At 41.2% G+C, this 12116-nt stretch overlaps 2 protein-coding genes across 3 annotated transcripts; both read right to left on the minus strand.

Annotated features, from left to right (window-relative positions):
• Positions 1-54: 54 nt before the first annotated feature.
• On the minus strand, positions 55-2298 carry LOC121798119 (pentatricopeptide repeat-containing protein At3g05340-like). The gene has a single exon (XM_042196963.1). The coding sequence runs from the start codon at positions 2258-2260 to the stop codon at positions 242-244; it is 2019 nt and encodes a 672-aa protein (XP_042052897.1). The 5' UTR covers positions 2261-2298; the 3' UTR covers positions 55-241.
• A 3298-nt stretch (positions 2299-5596) lies between these two features.
• Positions 5597-11406, minus strand: LOC121798907 (mannosylglycoprotein endo-beta-mannosidase-like). Of its 2 annotated transcripts, XM_042198165.1 has the most exons (11): positions 10974-11406; positions 10627-10765; positions 9886-10113; positions 9574-9632; positions 8866-8914; positions 8366-8596; positions 7990-8159; positions 7713-7917; positions 6913-7581; positions 6609-6836; positions 5597-6536 (listed from the first exon to the last, which is right to left on the minus strand). In XM_042198165.1, exons 1-11 carry the CDS (start codon positions 11126-11128, stop codon positions 5784-5786), a joined length of 2886 nt encoding a protein of 961 aa, XP_042054099.1. In that variant the 5' UTR covers positions 11129-11406; the 3' UTR covers positions 5597-5783. The 2 variants fall into 2 exon arrangements, with proteins under 2 accessions (XP_042054099.1, XP_042054100.1); XM_042198166.1 differs by lacking the exon at positions 9886-10113.
• Positions 11407-12116: the final 710 nt, after the last annotated feature.

Here is a 12116-nt window from a genome sequence, read left to right on the forward strand (position 1 = left end):
CACTAAATTGGTCGAGTCTATTAACATATTGAATTGTTTATAAAATGAGTCATTCTTTATGAAGATTGATTAATATCACAAATTACAATGTCATTGCAGAAAATAACTTGGTCACTTTAGCCAAAAAGATCAATAAGTAAACGCTTTTGCATTCTTCCTTCAAATCCATCAAAAGCTCTATATTCAAACTCCAAAAATCAACTCGTACATTTTCTGCAGCAAGCATCAAAACTCATCATCTTCATGCACAACAAACCATCCAATAATCTAGTGGAAAATGTGCAATGGAGCTTGGGCAATTTAGGTCAGTGGTGGAGAGGCCATCATCTCTCATATGTCTAAACAACATCGTCAGCACAGCGTAAACATCGTCGCCTTGTTGATGGATTCGATCAGCAACAACAAAACTGTGAATCTTCTTCTTAATCTCAATCCAACTAGCACCTGTGTCTTTCGCAACTCCTATCTCCTTCATCTTCTTTATTGTTCTTGCCCGTTCCTTCCACAACCCTCTAGAAGAGTAGATGTTGGCCAAGGAGACAAACAGCACTGGACTATCAGGTGCTGCCAGAGCCAGCTGCTCGGCTGCATAATTCCCCACGTCAACATCGCCATAGATGCTGCAAGCACCGAGCAATGCTTGCCAAACAAGTGCATCTGGTTTCACCCGCAACCCCTCTATGAAACTCTTGGCTTCTCTTAACATTCCTGCTCTGCCGAGCATATCTACTACACACGCATAATGCTCCATCCTCGGCCTCATTCCATATGTCCTCTCCATGGATTGTAAAAACTCCATTCCTGTGTGCAGTAACCCTACATGACTACAAGCATGAAGCAAGGACAGAAATGTAACATCTGTTGGTTCCACACCGGCTAACTTCATCTGTTTGTATAACTCGAGCGCTCTCAGCCCATCACCATGGCGAGCAAATGCTGCAATCATGGAGTTCCACGACACTTGATTCTTCTTAAGCATACCCTCAAAAACCTTAACTGATCCTTCCAACTCCCCACATTTGGAATACATGTTGATTAAGCCATTGCAAACAAAGACATTCGAAGCAATTCCCTTCTTGGTCACCATAGAGTGAATCTGCACGCCTAGACTCTGAGAAGCACCAATGCCAAACACCCCAAGAATGGCTGAAATCATGTTGGGGTCGAGATAGGCTCCGGCCTTCACCATCTTCACAAACAACCGTGTAGCCTCCTCCCCATATCCATTCTGTGCAAAACCAGCAAGTATAACAGTCATAGACACCTCATCAAGAACCTCAGCAGACTCAAATATCCGCCACGCCTCCTCCACACAACCACATTTCGAATACACATCCATCAATGCACTCTCGATGCACAAATCCGACTGATACCCCATCTTACAAACCACACCATGAATCTGAGCACCTTCCATGAGCGCCTGCAGTCCAGAGCAGGCAGTCAGCGCGGCCAAATACGTCAAACCATTGGGAGAAACTGGACTGTGGTACATTTCCATGAACAGGTTCAAGCTCCCAGCATAATACTCATTCTGCGCCATTCCCGAAATAGCAGCCGTCCAAGTAACAACATTCCTCTCCGGAATCTCATAAAAAACGCACATCCCCAACTCCAGAGACAAACATCTGAAATACGAAGTGATTAGGGCATTTCCGACTGTTACATCCCTGTGATAACCACTTAGGATCGCCAATGCGTGTAGCCTCGTCACAATGGCAAGCAACTCCTTTCCACCACAAGCCGATAGCACCGAAGTTAAACTCGCGTGATCAAACATGTATTCAGTAGAGCCCAGCAACAATTTGAAATATCCGAATCCAGTTTCCAAGTTTCCCACTTTAAGGAAACCCGAAATGAGCGAGTTCCACGAGACAGTGTCTCTAAGCGGCATTTCTTCGAACAGGTGGACTGCATCCCTGAGTTGTCCGCATTTGCAGTACATATGGAGTAAACAGTTGTAGATGAGCTGAGCATTTCGACGAGTGAGTGGAGCTCCGACATTAAAAGATGGATGGTTCTTGATGAGGTAGGCTTGAAGGTGAGAACCCAGGCGGATATTGCCTTGTCTTCCGCAAGAATTGATCAATTCGATGAGGTTCGCATCTGTGATGGAAGATAATGTATTTTTGGACGTGTGAGGTGAAATGTGGAGAGAAGAGGTTGAGGAACGGCACCACGAAAGAAGCGGAAGCGGAAGCGGAAGCGGAGGCGGAGGCGGCGGACGGCGGAATTTCGTGAGAACGCATCTGATAGCACTCATCCATCAAAGTAATGCAGCGTCACCCTTAAAAATGAAATGATTAAAAATTAACTCAACGTATATATTTTTGTTTTGATTAGTCAATAAGAGATCTCCTCTTTTCTTCATAATTTATGGTCTCCGAGATGCCCAAGGTTTTCGGTTCCGGTGGTTAACCGCGGAACCGTAACCACCGGTTCCAGTTCCGAACCGGAACCATGACTTTTTTCTAGAATCGGAACCTCCATATTTTGAACCGCGGGGTGGTTCCGGTTTCAAATTTTACGAACGGAAACTGTGCCGTAACCGCCGGTTCTGGACGGTTCCAAACCGGAACCGTGAAAAACCGTCGGAAAACTGTGAAATCTAGCCGGAACCGCAAAAAATCGTCGGAAACCGGCGGTTCAGAATCGTGAAAAACCGTAAAAAAACCTCTGGAAAACCGGCGGTTCGGAACCGGAACCGCCGATTTTCGAAAAGAAACTGGAACCGTGAAATAGCCTCACGGTTCGGTTCCGGTTCCGGTTCCACATTTCTCGAAACCGGAACCGCCGGTTTACGAACCATGGGCATGTCTAGTCTCCATACACATCACCTGTAACCAGGGATCTTAGTGTAGCCCGTAACCCGTGAGCTAGCATAATAACCCGGCAAGTTTATAGGGTAAAGATTGGAAATTTCTAGCCCGATAAAATTAAAACACGATTAGCTCGCACCCGATTAACCTGCAACCCGTTAGGCCAGACCCGAAAACCCGATAAAATTTCTATTATTCTATTTTTTTACTACTAAGTCGACACTTTATTGATTAATTGCATAATATAGATAACTAAAAAAATAACATTCAATTTTATATTAAATATAAAAATTATATATTAAATTAATATTATTATAATAATTGATAAATATATTTAAAACTTCAAATTCACTAAAAAATATATAAATTTCTAAAACATGCATTAAAATTTCACAAAATATCTCAAATATTACTATTTGATCATGTTTATGTTTGAGTTTAAGTATACATCTCAAATTTATCATAATTAAATGTTTTACATTTTATGAATATAACTAATTTTCATCACTATTTATTGGATTAATCGCATGTAAATTTTATCGATAGCAACCCGATTAACCCGTTGGGCTAGCCCGAAACTCGAGCTTTTAAGGCTAGGGTTGAACCTTTATAACCCGAAAGAAATCACAACCCGACTAGCTCACCCGATTGATCCGCAACCCGAGTAGGGTTGGCCCGAAACCCGATGGGCCGACCCGATTGACATCCCTATTATTTACTCTTATTTAATTTCTTTAATTGAAAACTATAATTAATTAAAAAATATTTTAGCTCAAATACATAATTAAAAAAATCAAAAGTTACAAATTAAAAGCTTAAAAATTAAAATTTTCATGGTTAAAAATACATAATTAAAATCCTAAAAATTAAAAAAATACACAATTTAAATCCTAAAAATTTAAAAATAATGTATTTGGCAGGGTGCTCATAATTTAAAATTTTAAAAATTTAAAAATCGGTACCAGGAGGAGTCCCAATTGAGTCTTAAGAAGCTCAATACTTTGGCAGGGTGCTCAAAATTGGATCGCATCATACGAGAAGCGTCGGTCGTTGTCGTTGCGAACCACAGTCCCATTAAATGGTGATTTACCGCTGTGGAGGGGGGCGTGTGGCTTGGTACGCCTCATCCCCTGCCTCTAACCCTAGCTGCATTTGCCGCCTTCACACCAATCGGACGAAGTCGCCCATTGGAGCTCGAGCCCCCTACATCAGCTCCTGCAAACTGGCTTGCGACCTCCTCGTTGCTAGGCTCGGTCGGCCACCACCACCACTTGAAGTGTATTGGTCATCCGTCTTTTTCTTCGTCCGTTTGGAGCTCGAGTCCATGCTGAACTCGATGCCAATCACCCACCAATCGATAAACTGAACCTTCGCCCAAGTATTGTCAGTTTGTCACACTTGAAGGCTCGCCAGGTGTCTTGTTGGAAGACCATCATAGCGGCCCTCAATGTCGGCTCCACTTGTAATGCTTTGGTACCACAATTCTTCATCCATGTATGTGCCACAAAATTTTTTGAGGTCCTTGTTGACTCTCTATTGAAAATGACAGCGAAGTATCTTCCCAGTGCCAGGGGTTGTTCTTCTAGAGCCCATGTTTTTTTTTCATACATAGGAGTTCGAGATACATTCGGCAAGCGAACTAGCCCGCCACAGCCCCTCGTGGCTCGAATACTTTAGCTTCCCTCCGACGGGTTCGGGCGTGAACTAGCCAATGTTGGCTCGTAGACTGCACTCCCTCTGACGAGTTCAGCCCCGTTAGACTACCCGCCACCCTCAGACGCGTCCAGGCTCGAAAGCTTGCCAAGCCTCAAGGAAACAACCTTGAACAACCTGTGTCGGGGGTTGTTCTTCTAGAGCCCATGTTTTTTTTTCATACATAGGAGTTCGAGATACATTCGGCAAGCGAACTAGCCCGCCACAGTCCCTCGTGGCTCGAATACTTTAGCTTAGCCAATGTTGGCTCGTAGACTGCACTCCCTCCGACGAGTTCAGCCCCGATAGACTACCCACCACCCTCAGACGCGTACAGGCTCGAAAGCTTGCCAAGCCTCAAGGAAACAACCTTGAACAGGCCCACAGGGAAATTAATCCCAAAGTTCAAGGAAACAACCTTGAATAGGCCCACAGGGAAATTAATCCCAAAGTCGCGCCATCCAGGAGTCGAACTCAAGACCTCCAGGATGGTGCCATATCCTTGCCACCCTTCTCAACCACTTGAGCTAGGGGGCTTGGATTAGAGCCCATGTTGTAGGTTTTACTCTTCATTTAACCATTAAATACCACTACCTAAAAACTTGTTCCCCAAAGAAATGTGTCACGTGTAATGGGACGGTGGGAGTACTAATTTTTATTTTTATTTTTTCCAATTTTTTTTCAAAAATAATTTTCAACAGTCAAATTACGACGCTCTCTCGCGGGCCAGCAAGAGGGCGTCACCGCTCAATGACAGCTCTCCTTGTGGGGGGTACGTGGCGCGATGGCTAGCCATTTTGCTCGCCCTCCATAGCAGCTCTCCTCTACGAGCTCGAGCGCAAGACGAGTCCAAGCCAGCAATGAGACACGTTGCCAATGCTCTTATTTCGCAACTGTTAAGGAATTGAATACTAGCTAGTAGTACTACTCATTATTCATTTTGGATCACAACAACTTTGCTTTATCACAATAACTGTTTATCTCTATCTCTCCTATTTCATCTACTTTTATATTAAAACTCAGTGTTAAAATGGACCTAGTATTCACTTATTGTATCCTTTATTATAAAATACTACTACCAAAAAAAATAGACTATCAATGTATTGTAGATAAGACGGTATGAAACAATGATTAGTTCTACACCTTAATAGTGTACACTTATAAGATACAGATTACATAAACGTAGACAGGCGTACAAACACATTTATACAACACTCTCTGCTCTGATCATAGTCTAAGGATGTCAACATCCATGATTTGTGCTTCGAACAGCAGCTAGCCAACGGTAAGCCCGCTTTGGTAGTTCCAACCGTTGATCATAACCTGGGGCGTGACACCCTCAGGGACATCAAAGTTTAGGATTACCGTCATCACCTCCCCCGGTACAACTGAGAAATAGTTGTCCGAGTAATGAACTGGCAAGATCCGAGTGTCTTTCTTGTCTTCCCCTGAAGCATGAACAGAGAGCTGAAGGAAGAAGGCAACCCCAGTTTCACTTCCACTGATTTCAACAACACCAGCACCATTGTCTTCATGCGAAAAGTGCTTCAACATCTTCCCAAACAAGCTCTTATTAGCCTCCCTCTCTCTCTCGGGACACAGTGACATATCCAGATTTCTGTTTCCATGCCGTAGGATTCTTGAATCTGGCTTCTTTGATGTGTTCTCAATGTGCATCCTCACCTCGTACCTGGATCCTCTAATAAAAGTCAGAGAAGTGATCTTGAGGGGGATTTGTCTCTGTTTGTATGGTTCCAGAAGCTTGTAATTGCCACCAGGCAGATGTAGCCAATAAAAGTTTCTGGATAAGATCTCGTAGTCTGACATCTTATACAGCTTGAGGAGAAGAAAATAAACAGGCTCGGGGCTCTCAGACTTCGGATATTTCATCTCAAAAGTAGGTGTCGTTCTCTTAGATGGTGCAGCGAACTTATCAAAGACTTGGTAGTACTGGCATGCTCCTTCCAGATCCCAAACCGACACTTCTATAGCCATGTCGGATAGATCATTGGACGTGGTGTTCACTACCTGCATACAGAGCCCCATACATTGTTATCGTTCAGTAAATCAAGTAATACGATCAATATTAATGTCTACTACCTCTATCCAATATGTAGACAGATTTAGCTGGACATGAATTGGTTCTGCAGCACAACGACAACCATAAAACCCCGCTGTTTGTTCGTGGAGATGATCGTAGAACTGACCCCGTAGACCTGTCCAAGGGTTTTGCGTTTTCCAAATCAAGACACCCGTGTACTTGCTCCACATACGGGAGGTCCAACCTTCTAAGAGAGCTCTGTACTGGATGTAGTTAACCAGTTGTGCCTGAAACAGACAATCACGTATTTACATAGGTAGCAGAAAACATGATCTTCACAAGTAACATAAGAATTACACATACCTTTAGACAAAAGTCATCGAGATCTTTAGGTGTTCCGTATAGTAAAATTTGATCATGAACCAGCCCTGGTTTTGAATACGGTATATAAGTATGGTACTGCCAGATAGGATTGGGGACTTCCTCAATGTAACCATTTGGCAACGTGTTAAACAGAGGAATCTGCCAACCCTCTTGGGGCATCGTGGCTCTAATAGTAGCCGCAACAGGCATTCCCACCGAACCAACCTCGGGATTGAAGCCGTACTTATAGAAGTCATCCTTGAAAAAGTTCTCAGGATACTGTATTTCATAGGGACCATCAGTGAAGTCCCCCTTCCCATTAGCAAAGCCATCCCACATGGATCCTTGGACGTAGATACGGGTCCCATCCAGATACTGGCTAGGATCCTTTGAAATCGGGAAAATCTCCTCCACAGAATGCTTACAGTTGACAGAGCTCTCGAAATAAGGATGAAGCTGTAGATCATTTTTCAGTGCCGTGTTGATATCTTCCGGGGGAACTTGCTCGTTACCTCCAACCCATAGAGCAAGACTAGGATGATTTCTAAGCAGCTTCACAGTGTCTCTAGCACATAGCAAAAAAAGGTCGTGGTCCAAAGGACCATTGGGATTTGATACTGGAACACCTCGTCCATCAACGTCTCCAGTTATCCAGAATTCTTGCCAAACCTGCAAGAAAATCTCCATTGTCATATCGTCCTACTTCAGTTCCAACTCTATCACACACTGAATACACACATACTAGTACAAGAATGCGAACAAATAATAGACAGTGAGGAGATAGGAACAGTGAGGCTGACCAGAAGACCATAGATGTCACAGTAATGATAGAACTCAGGCCTTTCAGCAATTCCACCACCCCAACAGCGCATCATGTTGAAATTCATGTCAGCGTGAAACTTAATATCTGTCTTATAGCGTTTCTTTGAAAGCCGTAGCAACCCATCTGATAGTATCCAATTACCACCTCGGATGAATATTGGCTCTCCATTGACTTTAAATAGTCTGAAAGCAATCAAAAAGTTCACATAAGGGAATTCAAGCATAAATTTGCCTCAGCCTATGATGTTTTAATACCTTCCACCAGTGTCAGTATCTATGTGACTTTCTATCTTGCGGAACCCAAAATGCTGACTCCAAGAATCAGACTCTCCATGATAGTTCGCATCAACTGTTATTTGTACATTATAAAGAGATTGCTTTCCCATTCCATTGGGCCACCAAAGGTTGGGCTTGTAGAAGAATAGCTGTAAATAAATCAATATTATAAGAAGTTCTATCAGTTTAATTAGTATAATTAGTATAGAACCACGGGAATTTACTCCAAGTGCTGAATTTCTCAAATCATGATAACAAAAAAAAAAAGAAAAACGAAAGTACTACAAGATAGGAAGCCCAAGAAAAGAAAGAAGATTATTAAAAGCAAAATTGGTAGCTACAAGGATAAACCAACCTCGGGTAATGTATATAGCACGTTGGATCCAGCAGGAATGGACAGATGCTGAGTCTGAAGATGCTCTACCAGGAAAATATCCCCTTCAAGTTCAGTTCCAACTTGAATTTTCACAGAGCACTCAGCAACCCATCTGCTCTTATTCACCAACTCCACTGTTGTATGAAGGTAAGCCCTAGTGTAATTGTCAAAGAATGTGGAGACTAAGTGAGGATCTATTATCTTCACTGGCTGCATGAAAGCATGGCGTGAGTCGAAAAATGAAATAATAGAAAATATTCAGCAGTAACAAAAGGTTTATAGCATTGATTTCTTATTAGAACTCATTACCTATGTCTACCATATTTAGGAAAAGACAATATCCAACTTCAAAGTCTCAGCCAAAGACAAAGGGTGTTACTAAACTATATTTTCATATCTAGTACTGGTATTAAAAAGGTCGAGCAATATAACATTGATGAATCACTAAAACACTACATGCACTTTAGTGGAAAGCTTACCCCAGCAATAGAAAGAGACACCTCATCCCAGATGCCAGTGTTCCTATCTCTGAAAAAAAAATCAAACAGGAATCTAAGCCTTTGGGCATCAAGCATCGACAGAAACAAAAGAGTCACATTGTTCATAGATATAATCTTTCAACAAACCAATGAATTACAAGGATCTAAAACTTTATAATTAAGCTTAGAAACCTTATAAAGCAGAAGCTACGGAACTTGGTAATGAACCAGGAGAAAAAAGAATTTATGTTCTTTGTTTACCGAAGTTTAACATAAACTAACAAGCAGCTTAATATCGTTTTCACTTCATTCTACACTGCATTTTTCAAAAGATGAGGAGTAAAGTGTCTGCTGTTCTTGTGTGAAGAAGATAATGTAATATGATTAGTTGAGCGTATACGTTAATTTGAAATATAAAAACAAGACGAAAAAAGTTCATTATCTTACCCCCAAAATTGAGATAAGATTAGTAGAAGTCTAGAAGACTTATTCACAATATTGAAAAATCCGAGATAACTTCTTGATTGGACCTTTCACATACTAGGAACTTCATGAAATTACTGAAACAGGAGAAATGGTTGTACTAATTCAACTGCCTAATGGCTGTAACAGAGCTCCAAAAGAAGAGGAACTTTTCTTCAATAAATAAATTTCCATTTGACAGAAGAACTAAGGAAACATTACTAGACATGAAAAATAAACAATCACCTTATAGGAGCCATCCAATCCCAACCCTCTACATATTGAGCTGCAACATCTTTCCCAATCTGTACATTGCATTGAAATAGTGAAACAAAGAATCAATCAAACAGGCAATACAATAGCAGGAAAAAAAAAAGAAACTCAAAGAAATAGTTTTTTACATCAAAATGGAAAGGTAACTCATCCGAAAATTCAACTCTTAACTTCCCAATCTTCTCAAAACTTATTATGGCCTATCAACTTCTCAGTGTATTTCCAACAAGTATGAAAACTAAATAGCCTTAAAGAAATGCTAGTTATGGTGAATTCAAGGAATACCTCATGATCACCACCTTGACCACCTTCAGGGGGAATTTTTCCAGGATGGTCAGGAGGATAAATCAGGACAGCAAGCAAATTTTTACCATTTGAATTCAGAATATTGGTTATATCAATTGAATGTCTTCGGAACATCCCCTTAGGCAGCAACACTTTGTGTCCATTTAAATAAACTTCTCCGGAATAATTTATAGCACGGAAGTTTAGATCCACGTGTTGATTCGTTGACTGAAATAAATTTACAAGAACAGGAATAAGACAGAACCTGAATGTATGAACTTCATGTCTACAGAAAAATATTAGATGTAAGACTTCGAGCCAGAAACAGAGTATAATGACCTATAACTGAGTATAAAGTTCAGTTGTGCTCCACTATGAGAGTCACTATTTCAGGTAACTTTTAAATGTGATTGGGTTTTACAGAAAATAGGTCATCCGGATATAGAACTACGGTCTTGTACATCTCTCAAGGATATTAATAAGGTAACTAAATGCCACGTTATTCCATGACACATGTGCTCATGGCGTAGGAAAAGCTTCACACACATTATTATCCATTTTCCAGGAAAAATAAACACCCATTTTTATTTTAGAAAAGTGAATATGTTAAGGATTTATGATGGGAATGGAGCCACATTATATGGCATTCACTCACAGATCACACAGGCAGATAGGAACATCATAATATATGAGGTCAAATAACTAAATTAAAGAAACGAAACACAAAAGAAGCAGACATACCAACTTGCACTCAAACGTTGTGTAAAACCAGAAGGTGTAATATTCCCTTCCGGAGTTGCCAATATCCAATATTGCCTGATTCTCCAAACCATAGAAGGGATCAGGCACAAGCTTGTTCTTCACAAGGGTAGCCAAAACACTGCAATCAAAACCACCCTATATTCACTCGAAAATGACTTCGCAGATAGAAAAACATACATCCAGTATCTAATTCTCAATCATATATTATCATCGCCAGTGAAAGCAAGTTAGATCACAGTCAATGTTGAGCACATGAAAGCAATCGGACCAGAACAATTGAAATGTGGGAAAAGAGAAAAATTCAGTGTCTAGAAAAACGTAATTACGTTCCAGGAACGACAGCTTCCATCCAGGGGGGCTGATCGGAGGTGGGAGGGTGGGAGGTGGTCAGCTCGGCTCCAGTGAAGTGGACCTCCGTGGAGCGCGCCGCCAGCCAGCCTTCGTCGAGCACTCTCTTCCCAATCCCCTCCGCCGCGGCCATGTCTGTTAGCTGCTGGATTTCAGGAATTGGAATTTGGGAAATTAACGGAATTCGTGAGTCATGCGCACAAGAGAGTGATCAAGTGGTGGATAGAGAGAGGAGAATTGAGTGGAATTGACTTTTGTCGGCGATGCCACCAAGAATTGGCATGTATGTGGATTGCGGAAATGAGAGGGAAGATTGCATATTTGTCTCCATTAACAACGCAAACAGCTTCTACTGATTAGAATTTGTGAGTTGATCGCTTTCCTGTAAGCAAGTGTATCCAAGCCATAATATCCTAGTTCAATAAAAATATAAACAAATCCAATTAATTGGTTTCAGATAGCGAGTTTTCTCTCTCTCTCCTGCTCTTCTCTCACTAGATTTTATCCACGAAATGTAAATACAAAACTCATACAAAATGTATCATATTTATTTTATATTGGTACAAAAAGTTTGAAGTTGATATAAATCACACAAAAAATTTCTTTTCGTGTTATAATTTAGTACATTCCGTTATATATGTTTAAACGGTGTTAATTTTTTTACTTAGAGCATTAGCAATGAGGCGTCCTATGGCGCGCCACGTCAGCAGTTTTATCCTCCTACCTCCCCACCTGCAGTGGGGCGCGCCTTAGGTGCGCCCTATGGCGCGCCACATTATCATTTTATTGTTTTGTTTAATTAATTTAACTGTTTTCAAATAACAAGTAACGAGTAAATAAAAAACGGTCTAAATAACAAACGGCGAAGTTTTAATAAAAAAAGTTACATCATTGAACTAATAAAAAAAAAACGTAGGACTATTAGGGCTTGAATCCATTTCGTAGTAATTATGTAAATGTAAGTTTCGAAAATGAAATCGAGTGAAATGAAATGTTACAAATGAACGGTATTTATAAAAAAACGAAACCGCGTGCCATCGTCCGCAGTTGATCTTCCGCGACCTCCACAATGGGGCGGACGATGGCCATCGTCCGCGGCCATCGTCCGCGACAGCCGCAAT

This window comes from Salvia splendens, chromosome 4 (genome assembly GCF_004379255.2).
Source record: "Salvia splendens isolate huo1 chromosome 4, SspV2, whole genome shotgun sequence".
Classification (NCBI taxonomy): domain Eukaryota; kingdom Viridiplantae; phylum Streptophyta; class Magnoliopsida; order Lamiales; family Lamiaceae; genus Salvia; species Salvia splendens.